This window comes from Perissodus microlepis, chromosome 3 (assembly GCF_051167445.1).
Source record: "Perissodus microlepis isolate ML-2025 ecotype Zambia chromosome 3, ASM5116744v1, whole genome shotgun sequence".
Taxonomy (NCBI): domain Eukaryota; kingdom Metazoa; phylum Chordata; class Actinopteri; order Cichliformes; family Cichlidae; genus Perissodus; species Perissodus microlepis.
Window position 1 is genome coordinate 15611955 of NC_140463.1, and position 16751 is coordinate 15628705.

General features: G+C 35.5%; 1 protein-coding gene across 1 annotated transcript; it reads left to right on the top strand.

Annotated features, from left to right (window-relative positions):
- The first annotated feature begins 3333 nt into the window (after positions 1-3333).
- On the top strand, positions 3334-6057 carry LOC146390149 (putative butyrophilin subfamily 2 member A3). The gene is made up of 4 exons (XM_084923194.1): positions 3334-3486; positions 3708-3989; positions 4267-4392; positions 5100-6057. Exons 1-4 carry the CDS (start codon positions 3456-3458, stop codon positions 5141-5143), a joined length of 483 nt encoding a protein of 160 aa, XP_084779320.1. The 5' UTR covers positions 3334-3455; the 3' UTR covers positions 5144-6057.
- Positions 6058-16751: the final 10694 nt, after the last annotated feature.

A 16751-nucleotide genomic window follows, 5' to 3' on the forward strand; every position in this document is an offset into this window, starting at 1 on the left:
AGCAATTTCAGAGCCTCTTTTCACACAGCTCTGGCAGTATTGTGGTTATAGTGCAGATAGTTTCTCAGGCTGAAACACTAACATTAAAAAAGATTGAACGAGTATAGTAATATGAATATAGAGACAGTGTGTGGTGTGGAAACTCTGCAAAGGTCTTGACTAGCATTTCTGACAATGTGCTCACCACACAAATTTGCATCCCTTCATATCAGACTTTATGTGCTATCATACACTGCTTTGCATTTAGTCTCAATGCTGCAATAGACAGGAGTCTTCACCAAAATCATCTAAATGCCTTTTTTTTTCTAGAAAAATTAGAGTTTAGCTCACATTTGGAGATTCTGATACTTGTAGAATTAATGCGAAGGAATGCTAAAACTCTTCTGGTGAAACTTTACGTTTAATACCAACATGATGATTCATCAAAGTGCTGTCAGCACCAGAAATAATTACAGCTTCTAGATAACATGCATGAAAAAGCAGCTGCACCCCCTGAACTCCAAATAAAATGAATAAGAAGAAAACAAAATTATATCAAATGCTTTTTGTCAAGTTTGTAAAGTCAGGTAAAATCATACTACTCTACATCGCTGACTATTTTCTTGTGGATATTTTAATAGTTTTAGGAAAATTGAAGGTATTGGAGATAAAATCAGCTTTAGCACGCCTATAAAATTTAGTAGACATAAGTAGTTATATACTTTGGAACAACAGTTTGGCGAATCCGCTGAGTTATTTAAATTTTTGTATTTTAATTTACATGTTTTCAATATCACTGATGCTTCATTCTGTAAACATAACTCAGGTTTTCATGACACTGACTTTTCCCTCAGCTAAAGGAAAACTGGAACGTATAACAAACTCAGTACTTACACAGTCAAACACAGAAAAGTGGAACCTCCATGTTGTCTTGCTGACAGAATTTTTGACCAATAAAGTGTTTAGCATAACTGAAGACCACTTCTTCCTGCTTGACTGCTGAAGTATAGAGGCGTTATCTTTCTACTCATGAGGCCTTATCCTGTGGTTGGATCTCGTACTTATACCTGTTCAGCCCAAAATCACCTCAGTAGGCCTTTAAAGGGCTGAAGTGCTACAAACTAACTAAAGCATCATAATCCCTCAGTACTGAATTCAATGTGTAATTGCAAATCATATCATGTCACTTGGTTGTCATAGCTCATACATTATAGCTCACAGTGGATTCGTGTTGTTAATAACATACAAAATGATCCAGTGACCTCTACAGAGCATAGTGTTTAACAACAGTCTTTCTGGGGTTCCTACTAAAATGACAACTGTGAAACTGGTTGCTAAACATGATTTTAAATGGTGCACGACTTCTTTACTTTGCTGCTTTTTTGAACTGTCTGTATGCCTAAAGTACACATTTATTCATCAGTCACTTACAAATTAATGTCACCCATATCAGTTTGGACAGGACAATTCAAAAGCATTTTCACAACTTTATATTTTAACTTTGTTATACAAATAAATAAAATTAAAAATTCAAAGCATTTGCCATTTGAACTATATGGATATGGTCTTACTGTAAGACTTATTCTGTTTGAGCTCATTTATTGACATGTACACTTAGATCTATAATATGTTTTTTTTTTCATCCCTAAATTTGGATATTGTGTATTCTGCATTTATAAATTTTGTATTTATAAGTCTGAGAGAATATAACAAAAGCTAAAGTTAGTATCCGGTTTAATGGTTACATTTTAACTTGAAGGTGATGCTTCTACATTATTTTACTGTGTCATGGTTACATGCAAATATGCATGGTTATCTTAAACTAAACCAACTGCAAAAAGTGATGTAGTTGAAAGAAGGACTCTGGAAGGACTGCAGCGGGTAAGTAACTGTTCATTTCTAACTAAACAGTATAATTTGTAGCAACCAAATTTTACCAACTTTTGCCCAACTCAAAATTTGTGTCTGATCTGTCAAACAATTGCAAGTGACCACACATGGATGTATATAGGACACTGTATATGGAATGCAGTAAAAGTTACTTAATAGTTGTAAAATGCTATATTCAGATAGATTAAGATGGACAAAACACTTAAAGATAGTTTTTCAAGCTTTAAGCTGCATAGTTGTATATAAACATGGCTGAACTATTTTCTTGTTTCTAACAACCCAATGGTGTGTCACGATCCTGGGTCTTTTGACCAGGCGTTTTGAGTTTAAGTTTATTTTGACGTTTATGGTTTATGTTTAAGTTCACTGGGTTTTCTAAGTTCATTTGTTTTTTAACTTCCCCCTTGTGTTTTCAACCCCTGTGTTAAGTCCCCCTTGTCCTTTATGTGTTTCATGTCTTTTGTTGTCAAGTTCATGTTGTCATGTCTGCGTTTCATTATGTTTCCTGTTTTATTTTGAAGAGGTCCTGTGTTCCTGTGTTGTGTTTAGTTTTACGGTTCCCCTGTGATGTTGTTCTGTGCATGTGTGTCAGCTGTTTCCCCATGTGTTCCCACTTCCCTCATTATCCTCCTGTATGTATTTAGTCCGTGTGTTTCCAGTCATTACTTGTCAGGTTGTTTACTAGTCCACGTTGTGTCTCCAGGTATCCATGCAAGGTCTTCATGTTCAAGGTTTTTTCATGTTTTAATTTTAGTTCACCCAGTTAACGTTATTCTTTAGTTTCACCCTTGCCCTTTGTTTGTATCTATTTTTGCCAGCCTTAATAAATGGCTTGTTTTTTGTTAATCCACGTTACGTTTCACATTCTGTTTTGGTCTGCACTTGAGTCCTTTTTTTACTATACATACAGTCTTCCTCAGCCAAACTGTGACATGGTGTAAATTCTAATTAAAGGGTTAAATATCCTTATCAGAAATGCTTTGATTGATTGATATATATATATATATAACTAAGTGAATCCACAAAGTTATCTTGAAGCATTTTGTTTGTAAAGGCAAATATGAAAGTCAGTCGCAGTTTTTAGATTAGTTTCATTTGCAAAGCAGTGGCTACCAGGTTATCACATTCCACTGTTCTCATATTTAATTTTAAATATTCAAAAATAACTATTCATGATCGCACACTTTCTGTCACCCAACTCTAACAGAGCAGAGTTCTAACTCTACAGTCTCTAAACCAAAAAAATAATAATTATTATTTTTCTTTCTCCTGTCTCAGGTACCATTCAGGTAATTGGTTCATCTCACCCAATAGTTGCTTTAGTGGGTGATGACGTCATACTGCCATGCTATTTGAACTTCTCCATAAGTGCCTCAGACAAGACGGTGGAGTGGACAAAATACAAGCTGGATCCCAGATTTGTTTATGTGTGGCGTGATGGTGGTGAACTGGAAAGCAAAAAGAATCCCTCCTACAAAGGAAGAACAACGGTATCCCTTCATAAATTAAAGCATGGAGACATTTCACTGAATCTGTCTAAAGTGAGACTTTCTGATAGGGGAAGATATAGATGCTTCCTTCCAGATATGGGTGAAACTTTACTGGAGCTCATTGTTGGTAAGAAATATCTGATATTTATCAATCAAAGAAGTGGTTTAAGCTTAAACTCAACTCAAATACAAAGTATTGCCAGACATTAGCATTATATAACAGAAAAGTAGTTTCTATTCATATTAAAAAGTCTGTAAATGTGCAGCCAAATCGATCTCTTATTTGGAGTTCCTCTTAATGAAATCATGTTGCACTCTGCCAAAGGAATATTGTGTGCTTCATCTTAGGGGCTGTATCCCTACCTGTAATATTGCGTGTTCAAAAAGCCAAGACTGGAGTTGCATTACAATGTGAGTCTGCAGGCTGGTATCCAGAGCCTGAGCTGCTGTGGTTGGACAGTGAGAGAAACCTCCTCTCTGCTGGACCTGCAGAGACCCTCAGAGGTCCTGATGACCTCTATACTGTCAGCAGCAGAGTGACTGTGGAGAAGAGACACAGCAACAACATCACCTGCAGAGTCCAACAGAGGAACACCAACCAGAGCAGAGAGACACACATCTACATTTCTGGTAAAAACATGATGAAACTCAGGTCACATAGTGAACATGCACATCCATACTGTGGTCATGTCCAAACACAATGTTTACTCAGAACATGCGACTAGAAAGGCAACACAATTTTTGGTCCTGCTTTTGGTGATATTTGAAGCAAATCCCTTTTATTGTCTTTATTCTTTAAAATATTGGCAAGAATATAGGTCATATAAAAAAGAAATCAAATACACATATACAACTGTTGATTGTGTTATTGGGATGTGATTCATTATTTTCTGTTTTATTGTTTCAGATTATTTTTTCACGGCCCCGCCAAATCCTGCAGTTTGTGTCAGTCTTCTTACTCTCTTTGTTATTTCACTTTTCTGCATTCTTCTGGTGATCTTTGTTTGCTGGATACAGAGAAGGAAAAAGATCAGTAAGTCGTATGCAAAATAATTTAAATTTATTTTTTTTTTTTCTTGCAGCTCAGTGATTGATTTACAGTGAAGTGATGAGTAAGAGTGCTCAGACCTGTTTTTTTGTATCAAAAAAATCTCAGGATGTCAATAATGCTCATTCACTTGACGCTGATTGGGGTCCCAAAGACATTAGCAGCATGATGCTGCAGTAGTACACAATAGTAAAACAGTCCACTCAGAACTGGCCAATTAAAGATGTTTTTCATGTCCTCTTAGGATCACATTTGAATACATTATACTTTAAGATGTCTTTTTTGAGTCTTAACGTTGTGGATGACCAGATTGTGTATTATCAACCCAAGGAGATTTTTTTCTAAAACATAAAGCAGTAAAGTGAAAAAAATGAGGCTGACAAATTTATTACACCCCCAAATGTCCTGTTTTCTTATACAGGAAGCAAGAGGTTTCTGCCTTCCTCTTTCCAATCCTTTGTTTCCTCTTGTCATAAACCATTGCTCCTGTCAGCTCCTCAAGCTGCTCTTTCAAAATGACTCATTTTATATACTTGTACTACTTGTAGTAGCATTTATCACAAAGGCAGACCAAAGGTAGTTTTCAAAGGCAAACCTGGAGAATGAGGAGCGGCTCAAATGCCACAGCATACAAGTAACTATTGTTTAAAGTAAAGACTAATCTAAAGTAAATATCCTTTCTCTGTGCACAGGGATTCAGACAAACCACGCTGTAGCTCAGATGGAACAAGACTGAGACAAGCAGAGCAAAAAGAAGAAATGGAGACTCATAAGATGTTGGAAAAGAGAAGATGAGAATTAATCAGTGACAGTATGCTTTCATATAGTGTGTTTATTTCAGAACCTTTCGTCTTTCAGCTGCACCATTAAGGGTTGACAGAGTGGATCATCTGCGTCCATCTATTTCTATCTCTATCCTCCTCTGTCACACCAACCTTCTGCACATCCTCCTTCGCTACATCCATAAATCTTCTCTGTCTAATTCACTGAGCTGTTTCGTCCGACCCATTACTTGACATACTTCTTGGGGCAAACTTTACACATCTGTGGCAATGGGATTGAAAACACATGAATTCAAAAAGTAAGAGGTGTGGCTCAATACTTTTTTTTTTCCATATAATTTACTATGAAAGTAAAAACCACCACTCAGTAGACTGCATGCTTAAACAGCAGTTTATTTAAGTTTTGATTTATTTTCTTGCTAATGCATATAGAAAAATATTTAAGCAGTTAAATGTGCTTTGGTATTTGCTATACATAAGGACGAAAAGGCAGTACATCCAGTAAGATGCAGACCCATATCATAAACATTAAGTGGTAACCATGAAGAGATTTTTAATTTAGTTTGTCTTAAGATTTTACTTTAAAAAAAAAATCAGAGAAGGAAATAATTGTTTTGAGAAGTTAATTGGTCTTTTGGTGTCTTTTTTAACTTTCTGGGTTTTTTTTTTAGTTGTACAGTTTTGTTTAATAGTCGTGATGTGCACAATGTTGAATAAATAACTTAATAATATTTCTTTCTTTTATTCATCCAAATATGTTTTTTAATCAAAACATTATGACTATGTATTATAGGCTAGGACAGATGTGCGACAGTTTCTACATCTATCACAGTGGAAACTCCATCTGGTCATCATTGTCATTATTTCCTCAATAAACATCCTTTACGTTATCAGTGTGTTTTTAATCTATGTTAACAGCTCAGCCATACCAAAGCAAATCACTGGGAAGTAATTAACAAGTTATTTCACGTTCAATGCAGTATTCTAAGAATACTGCATTTTATCACATATATGGTCATTAGAGCACAGAGGCCACTGTATTAGGTTTGAATATCTATCTACAGTATTCTGGCTGATGTATGAATGATAGTTCTATAGGCAGACTGATCATTTCATTCAAACCAGCATTAGCTTCCTCGAGTGACAGAGAGAGAGTGGATAAATGTTTTTTGTTAACATAAATGTTCAAGATGTTCAGTAAACATGTTAAGTGCGTATATTTTCTTTTTTCTCAAGTCTGTTTGCTTATGCAAAATGAAAAGCAATTAATGTAGAATAAAAATGAATGATATTTAATCATGATTAATCAAAATGAATCCACTGTAACCCTGTGATGAATCTGATTAAACATTTGAATTGTTTGACAGCACTAATATATATTATATATTAGTCTATTCTTGCATATTAGTCTATATAGTTTTTTTTTAAAGTTGTATTTCACACAGAGAACCTGTGTTAAAAGACTGAAGAAAACTATTCAAATTATCTTTGAATTTAAGCATACATTCTTTGTGTTTATTCTGCATTTACTTCATTATATTGCATAAATGTCAGTTACAAGCTTAAATATAAAATGTAATGCAACCAGGCTATTGATCAAGTAATTGCGATTAATCGCGATTAATTACAGAATATTGTGTGATTAATTAGTTCATTTTTTTTAATCTATTGACAGCACTAGTAATTATATATATCTAAAATATATGTATTCTTTTAGTTTTCTCAAGCTATATTAATCAACCAAGACAGAGTTTTCTTTTTCTATAAACATTTTGTTAGGTCTAGGAGAGTCATATGTGTGTCTGTTACTTCTGCGGTTTGCGTTTGATGAGCTGCAGCCACTAAATAAAACCTTGGGTAACACATGCTGCAAGAACTCAGTGCACACCTTTAAAAATATACATGTGACTAGAGAATGGTTATACCTATTCTGCAAACATTAACAGTCATAGTCATATTTACTCACATATTCAAGTTAGTCTTTTTTTGTTGCTTTTTTAAGGTAGTTGCAGAAATAAAATAATTTTTGAGTCTCTCGCATTGTCAAAATGCAATGCAAATGTATTTTAAACAAAAATAGATTAAATGTAATAAAAGAACAACAGTAAAACTGTAGTAACCAAACTTATAAAAGTGTTTATGTGCTTGATGGTGATTTCTTGTTGATTATGATTGATTCATCAATCTATGAGTTCTTTTTTGGTCCGAGTTTCCCACAGTGAAGGAGTCCCACAAGCAGTATCAGCAGAGCTACCACCACAATAGTTAGGACGACCCGCAAAAGGAGGAGGAGGTGAAAGAATTGGTCCGAACCAAAACATGCCTCTCTGGGAAGCCCTGCAACGACACCACGTCACCATATGTCACACAAAACTCATTTACATGTTTTTCTTTTTACTTCTTACCATTTTGTCTTCTTGGGACACATTAAACTTCTCTTACTGTAATCCCAGGGGTAGGGTTAATTTTATGTATAGGGTCATATACTTATTAAGAAAATAAAGCTTAAACTGTATGCCATGACAGACAACAAATGTGTAGACAATTTATCCAAATTTCTCTGGTGTTTTAAAGCAACAGTATTACAAAATACAACTCAAGAGTTCAATATAAGTGCTGTAAATAGCTATTTATGGTTAAACAGACACAACGATCAAGCACAAAATCCTTATTTTGATATTTTGAATCATGTTTATGTGTCACCTCTAACAGACAGCCATTTTTCTGATGATTCTCCTACTCCAGATATTGTGCACTTGTAAAGTCCTTCATGACTCTTGTAGACTTGGTGGATGGTCATGTTTCCCACAGAGCTGGTCCCAATGAAGAGGCCATCTTTATAGAAGACAGCTGGAAGGTTTGCAGACGTCTCGTTTAGGCAGCTCAGAACCACAGTTTCCCCCTCCATCACAGGATGAGCAGGGCTCTCCAGGGTCACCGTGATATCTGATTAAAGTAGAGTTTATGAATATTTTATAGTCACTGGCTTTTACTGAGTCTTATCAACACATTGTTTTTATTTTGAAGAGAGGGCTTGTGTCTATATTATATGTTTTATGTTTATTTTCTTGTGTATGATTTTCTTCTGTTCCTGTTAGTTCTGTACTATATTATTTGAGATCTTCAGTCTAGTCATCAATGACTTCTTCCTGTTCCCTCAGTCTTCTCTTTGTGTTTTTGGCTTCTGCTTCTGTTTCAAGTCCGTGTCTCCATTTTCCCCATTTGTGTGTGTGTGTGTATATGCACTGGCCTAATGGAAGACCTATGCACTATTCACCAGGTGTGTGAGTTTCAGAGTCAGACACCTGGTAGCAATCAAACACCTGTCCTGATGATCTCATTTGGCAACTTCATAATGAAGCAGCAGTGGCTCAGGCTTTTCTGGATCGTTGCCCTGAAAGCAGTTTCTAAAGCACTACTGCTGCAGTTTTTTGAAATTATTGTGAAGTTATATTCACCAGTCTGTCCCTGTGTGCAAGATTTGGAGTTTATGAGACATCAAGTGGCGAGACTGACTCTGGATTCTGTGAGAAAACTGACATTGTCTCGATTTAAGCCCTGTGGAAACTGGACCTTCCAACTGCTCTGACTTTTTTGAACTCTTTTGCTATTCACTGTATATAAATGCATGTGAGTGAGAGTCTGGCCTCTATTTAGGTCACACCGACAAAATATTTATATCACATGACTGTTTAATTAACAACTGTGACACGGTACTATGAGACACAGCACAAACCAAAACTAAACACATCAGTGTATCTATTATGTAATACAGCATTTTCCATAATTTTTTAGTTGGATTAGGAATTCGATGCAGTCAGCATTTTTATTAGATGGTAAAGGTTGTGTTTTCTTTTGTTAAATAGGTAAGATAGTGTATGAAGTAGTGTAAAAAAGACAAAAAGAAGTGTAAAAAAAATGATTCAAATTCTCTCTAAATTCAGGGTAATCATCAGAAAGTTGCAGAAATCTTCACTGGCAGTTTCATTTGCTGTAACTTTAAAATGTTTCTATTTGTGACTCACCTGGGATCTAACAGTTCCTTGCAAAAACAAAACAAACTCAAAACAAAACAATGAAGAGTTTGTTTTTGTTTTTATTTTTTTCCAAAATTGTTTTGCAGTGAAATTACTGCATGTGAACCATGAAATGATAAGGCTTAACAAGAGGGTTTAGAGCAGCGGTCCCCAACCTTTTTTGCACCACGGACCGGTTTATGCCCGACAATATTTTCACGGACCGGCCTTTAAGGTGTCGCGGATAAATACAACAAAATAAAGCTAGTACCGGTACAGAAAAAAAGAAGATTTATTCATAACACGCGTGAAAAGACCCAGGAAAACAGAGTTAACGATAAAATCGATAACAAAATAACGCTGAAAACCGATAAAAACCCTGAAAACCATACATTTCACACCTGAGCCTCAACTCTCGCGGCCCGGTACCAAACGACTCACGGACCGGTACCGGTCCGAGGCCCGGGGGTTGGGGACCGCTGGTTTAGTGTATAAACTACAGAAGATGAATATTAATGAGTATTACCTTCTTGGTTTTGGTCTTCCAGAGTCTTATTTATCACAATCAACCAGCTTTCTGGTGATTCTCCAGCTTCCAAGATGGTACACTTGTAGAGCCCTTCATCAGATTTGGAAACGTTGTGGATGGTCATTTTCCCAAAATAGCTGGTCCCAATTTTTAAGTCATTTTTATAGAAATCAGCTATTTGGTTTAGAAGAGCTCCCTTCTTTCTACAGTACAGGTTGATAGTTTTCCCCTCCATTACAGGTACAGCAGGACTCTCCAGGATCACAGAACCAACTGAAAAAAGAAAAAAAAGAGAAATTGAAGCAGAGCTAGTTATCATGAGTGACAAAAAGACTATCTACAAGTTCTAAAATAGGAGCTATAACAAAATACAAACTTATTAATTGTACAATGGAAAAAAAACAGTGTTTAATAAATTGTTGTAGATGTTATTCATAGGTTCACAGCATTTACAAGCAGAATATTTGTGTATTTTAAGAGTCTGTCTAATTTAATCTGCTTCACAAACCTCACAAGAAGCCTTCTTGCACTGGCGTCACACTTAAAACAATGTCACTATTACAGTGATATTTAGCACAGTGCTAAAATCTGTCCTTTTGAAAACAGATGTAGAAATCAGTGCAAAAGAACTTAATGAAACTTTTCCCTACCAGACCTGATATTACCAGGCAATATTTATCACAGACAAGAAAGCAAATATGTGTTGCTGGGGCAGCGTCAATAACCAAGTTTGATTATTGACGCTGCCAAGATAACCAGTTATGCATTACTTTACTAATAACATTCAAACAATATATATAAATGCATTAAACTAAGTTCACTAAACATCCAATTTGACTTAACATTGGGATAATTTATTCAAAATAAGTACATTTTTAGCGCTGCCTCAAATTGGAAGATTGAATATTTAAAGGAAATGTCTTGGAATTCTGCTGTTGTAACACTTAAAAAACCTTATCGATGTAATACTATTGTACGGGAATGAACTGATCAGACCAGCAATTTATGGTTCCGGTTAAATTTTTCTGAATTTTTCTGAATTTCTCTGCATTTATCAATAAAGTTGTAAAACTTGGAAAAGGGGATCTGTATTCAATAACCAATAAAGCTATCCTACAAGATGTAACAATTGGAGATGTGTACTTGTTGTAGTAACCATTGGAAATTTTTTAATATGCCCTTCACTTTATCATCACTTGCTGGCCACAATTGAGTTGGTTATTTGATGATTTACTTCTGATTTCATTTTCCTTCCATCACCATTCTTGAATATATTGTGGGTCTTTTTAAATTAACTTCTTTAAACGCTGTAAACTTACTTGTGACAGTGATGCTGAGAGCATTGCTCTTCCATCCTTCTTCATCTTCACACCAGTATTTTCCAGTGTCAGTTTCAAAAGCATTATTTATGGTGCAGTTCACTGTTGGCGTCACTGTGTAATTTGTACATGTTGGAATGAAATCTTCAATATTTCTTACCCCTCTCAATTTAGCCTGGTGATTTAAACCATCACAGCTAAAAGAGATGGACTCATATTCAAAGAACTGCAGTCTGGTTGGGAAGACAGTGAGAATATCTGGATCTGAAAAAAGAAAAAAAGAGCATATGAAATTAAGGTTTTTATTTAATTATCCACAATTCTTATATGATTATAAATTATTTTATTTTTTTATGTCATTATTTTTTTGATCACTCGATACACTTACTGATATCAAATGTCTAATTAGCAGTTTCACTTGAGCAACAGTCATTCTTGGACTACCTGTTTCAGATGAAAGGCCTAAGTTTAAGAACTTAGTGACACTTTTTTATGGGTACACAAAACACTGAACACCTCATAATGAATACATGTTACATATATACATACCCATACACATATATTTTGTGTTAAAACACTTTGAACAGTGGATCCCATTTTTTAATGAGAAACTTTAATGATTAAATGATTTGGAATTGTTTTTAAAATACATGTCCATGAACTAAATTTCTTTTATTTGAAAATGTTAATTAATTTTTAACCATGTGATGATGAAAGATATTCAGCTGTGATAGGGGTTTTGACTGTGGCTTTAGAGCAGTAAGAAATAATTAGCCTTGCAAAGCAGTTCAGCAAAATTCAAATATGCATCTGTTTTTGTAAAACTTAACTTCTCACCAGTTTTTGAAGCGTAACTGTGAGAACAGTGTGCAGTCAAAAGCAAGAATATGTTCGGGACTGGAGGAAAAAGAGAGTAGTACATCAGTCATGCTGTTGATGCTTGGATCCAAAGATATGTGTTAACATAGTAATATCATTGTAATATCATGTATATTATGGCCCAAAGAAACACTTTTTAAGCCCATTTTATGAAATTTAAATAATTCCAGGCACAAAGAAAGTTATTGCTCATGTTGTAAACATTTAATCTCTAACAATTCTTCTTTGATACATTTTTTATGTATAATATATGACAGCTATATATTAAGAATAAAAAAAAAATAATTAATTGATGAATTATTGGTGAATAAATATAGGTACACTCAGTACTCACGCAGACAGGTGAAAAATGTTTTCATCTCCATGCTGTCTAGCCTGACTGACCGAGCATCACAGGTCTACAGAAAGATATAACTTATTTCATACTTCCTGTGCAGACTATTTTGGCACATATGTAGGTTTGAGTCAATAACAGTCTTGTTATTTCCAGCGCCCTCTTGTGTGGCAGCCTGTTACGGCAGCTCCGCTCATTTCTGAGCTTTTTCTTATTTCCTCCTTTTATTCTCGTAACCTTTTAACTTAAGTTGAAGCATTTTCATTCTGTTATCATGCACTATGGTTTTGTGCTAGTTCTGGTAATTTCTCTCTCTTTTTTTTCTAATTTTTTCACCCAGAACATGGCTCCTTTTTTTTTTTTTAAGGTTCAACTATACACTCTTAGGGGGGTAAAAAGTTAAAAACCCACACTAGCAAATAAACAAGAATAAAAGATCCTTGGTGAATTGGATGTGCGCCTCCAGAGATTTATAATTGCGAAATTGGTTCGCCGTGTATGCCCTGACTCCACAGACAAGGTACGAGAATAGATCATGGCAAGTCAATAGCGGTTGGTCTTCAGGATTTCTCCTCCACGGTCGTATTTCATTTCCGATGCACACTATTTTTTTTGCCTTTTTTGTCTCTTTACATCCGGACGCAATTTGTCTCTATACTGTCCTTTTTCTTTTGAGATCCTTTTATGTATGGTTCGTAGCAATCTTCCTTCCAACACAGTGTGTTTGTTTTGACTCGTAGCCTGCCAATATGGTGCCATGCTCGCACAATGCACGTTGAGGCGTTGGCGTTATGTCAAGTCCAAAGCCCTATATCCTTTGAACAGAGCCACGGAGGGCTGTGGCTGCAACAATTGCTGCCCTTATCATGCCAGACACTGAAGAAAATAAATGTTCAGAGATATATCTCAGAACAACAAATATGGAGCTGAACACTTCTTCAAAGGAAGTTTCCACCTGATGTTTTGCATGGATAAACCACACCTCTACTAGCCCTTGCAACCTATCCAGTGTTTACAGTATATAAAAGCATTTGGACAATGATGCCATTTTTGTAGTTTTCGCCTCTGTACACCACCACAGTGGATTTTAAATCAAACATTGGATGTGTTATTGAATTGCAGACTTTCAGCTGTAGTTGAATATTGTAGTAATACTTTTGAATACCAACAGTATCACATTAACTATTCAGAAATTACAGCCCTTTTTATACATTGTATCCCACTCTCAGAGGCACAAAAACGAACATAAATTTTAAGGGGAATGCCGTGGTTTACACTTAGCGCTCCCTGATTTGTACTCCTCAAGGTCCTTCTGCATGGCAGCGGTCATAAACCTCCAATCAGGGATATTGTCCTGTGTGAGAAAACCACTCTCTTACAGTTGTTACCAGGGATGTTTATTTTCATGTTAAAGTAAGCTTTGACTGACACAATGAAGTCTCTATTTCTTGTTGACTAGAGCATCCTGTTATTATACACCCAAGGCTAAGCAGCCTGTCCTGTCTGAAATTGTGTTCTGTGAGCATTTAGCAATTTACCTTAAACACTCAACTCTTTCTGTCTCTCTTAGTTAACACTTCATAATGCTTGTATCCTTTTATTGAGGAGTATATTAACTCTATTATGAGTATACACTGCGATAAATATTGAAAAGAAACTTTATTAAAAACTTATTTCTAACAGTTGCTGTTCCCTTCTAATTATCCAGAGAAGAAAGGCTCTTAAACATAAATTAAATACATGTCAGAAATGAATTATGAAATAAACAAACAACTGTTCTAAACCCTTTTTTTAACTTTTTAACTTTTTTTGGCTACTAAAAGTCTTAAACCAGTTTGAATCCGGATGACCTTGACCTCAAGGCCAAGTTTAGAGGTCAAGTTTTCTAAGAATCTTGAGAACGAAGAGACAAATTCATATCATAGGTGCATGTACTAAAAATCTCCCATGAGTTCCAGTCCTGGTGAAATGGAACTGGAAATACCATAGGTGCATCCACTAGGATGCTGAGGGGCAGTACTGCTCCTACCAGTATTTCTTAAAGTTACAGCCGTTCATTTTTTTCTAATATTTTTTCTTATATTTTTATATTTTATTATGAATTTATTATTTTTTGCTTGTTTACTTGAGAAACAGAAAATCTAACTTCAGTTAGTCAAAAAAATTTACTGTTTGATTTTTATTGTGGATGTAACTATGTTCAGTATAAGAGATTAAGACCATTAACATGACCAAACAGACACAATTAGCCTACATAGTCCAAGTAGCTTTTTTTTTCTAAAAGGAGCAATATAATTGCTTCACATAAATGGTGAAACGAAGACAAAATTATCATTATGCCATAAATAATTGTTCTGTGTTTTCACAGATTAGTTTTTTTAAAATATGTCCTCATTATCATTTAATTACATCTCTTTTCACAAGAGAAAGAAGGGGTTTATTATTATTATTATTATTATTATTATTATTATTATTATTATTATTATTAAATGTAAACAGAATTTGTATCTGGAAATGAAATTTAGAAGTTAATTAATTTTAATTTTCTTTTGTAGAAATCATGAAACAAAGCAAAGACTGCAACATTAAATCATGACAAATGAGAAATCCTGACAAATTTGTTAAGTGATTCCACATTTATTTATATTACATCAAACGAAGTCTTGTGGCTACATGAAAAATTAATTATTGCATTGTTTTTTTGAATTTCATTTGTTTGCATTACAACACAATATTTTCACTATAACTGTCAAGGCAGGCAGGACGGACTCAGGCGCACACTGAGAGATACAGTTAAACCAGGGTTCCAGGGGTCCACAGGGTCAGGGAAATACAAAATGTCCACACACGCTCCGCTCCCTCACTCCTCACAGGTTATCCCTCGCACACAAAACTCTATGCCTCCGCAGGGACCATGACAATAACACAACCAAGCTAAAAAATATGTTGTAAAGCATTTTTTTGAATTTTACTCACATTTAACTCAACTCGTCTTATTCCAAATATACACAGACTGAAAAGGCAACCCGAGATGAATATTTAAGAAATGTGACCCAATCTTAGCAAACGAAACAGCACAGTAAACGGGTTGCACAGTCTCCTTGATTGAGCTGACACTCCTTTCACTGATCTGTAAAGAGGGAGAAAAGAGGATTAGTATTTTTAATAACCAGAGCTAAACCAGAACTAACTCATGTTTTGTTGTACAAGATTCATGTGTTCAACAACTATGTTTCCTACCACTAGGTGGTGACAAAGACATGATTCATGTGACAAATTACTTCCAAATATGGTTTTGACCCATCTGTTCTTTGTTTTTTGTTTTATTTCACTTTGGAGTTTCAGCAGTTGACAGTATAATCCATCAAATATGCCATTCAGATATTTAAAAGTACATGTTGTCTTTGCATTTAATATATTCTTTTTAAATATTTATTTGTTCATATGATCAGTTTATTATTTGAATATTAACAACATAGTGTGTTACTAGCAGAGGCCAAGAAAATACTGTTGAACTGAAAGAAATGCACTTAAGCTGTTAAATTTAGTAGTACTCAATGTACTTGGGGCAATTAGTTGCCTTATTTTTTTTATTTATTTATTTTTTTGGCGTTTCGTGTGACATGTTGTTCAGTTTTTCAAATTTGATGTTTGACTGTTGTTTATTTAAAAATTATTACAACATTGAGTTTTGCTATACTAAAAAAGTGACTCTGTTGTACTCATTCCTTTTACGTTGTGTCAACTTTGTACAACTTTTGGGGGATATGAATGAAAACTTTAAGTACAATTTACTGAATATTTTTAAATTTAATTATGAAACATTTCTGTTTTTTAGTCAGACAGTACATTGTCAAATGTAATTAAAATACTGAAGTGCTGACAGCCTTCAACATTTATCTCCATCGATCTTCTTCCGCTTAAGCAGCCTAAGCAGAGAAGCCCAGACCTCCTTCTCCCAAGCCATCTCCTTCATCTTATCCGGCAGAACACCAAGGCATTCCCAGGCCAGCCGAGAGATATAATCTCTCCAGTGTGTCCTGGGTTTGCCCCGGGGCCTCCACCTGGTGGGATATGCCCGGAACACCTCACCCACGAGGCATCCTTGTCAGATGCCCGAACCACCTCAACTGGCTCCTTTCGATGTGAAGGAGCAGCGGCTCTACTCTGAGCCCCTGTCGGATGGCTGAACTACTCACCCTATCTCTGAGAGAGAGTCTAGCCACCCTTGAGAGGAAGCTCATTTCTGCCATTTGTATCCGTGATCTCATTCTTTCGGTCAAAACCCACAGGTGAGGGTAGAGATGTAGATCGACTGGTAAACTGAGAGCTTCGCTTTAACACTCAGCTCTGTTTTCACCACAACAGACCGGTACAGCGTCTGCATCACTGCAGCCGCTGCACCAATCCCTCTGTCGATGTCCTGCTCCCGCCTCTCGTCCCTTGTGAACAAGACCCCGAGATACTTAAACTCCTCCACTTGGG

Excerpts from the sequence above, each read along its gene's own strand:
- LOC146390149 (XM_084923194.1), top strand. The coding sequence starts at position 3,456 with ATGGGTGAAACTTTACTGGAGCTCATTGTTG. Across the intron at positions 3,990-4,266 it reads GACACACATCTACATTTCTG|ATTATTTTTTCACGGCCCCG; the intron begins GTAAAAACATGA and ends TTATTGTTTCAG. Across the intron at positions 4,393-5,099 it reads ACAGAGAAGGAAAAAGATCA|GGATTCAGACAAACCACGCT; the intron begins GTAAGTCGTATG and ends CTCTGTGCACAG.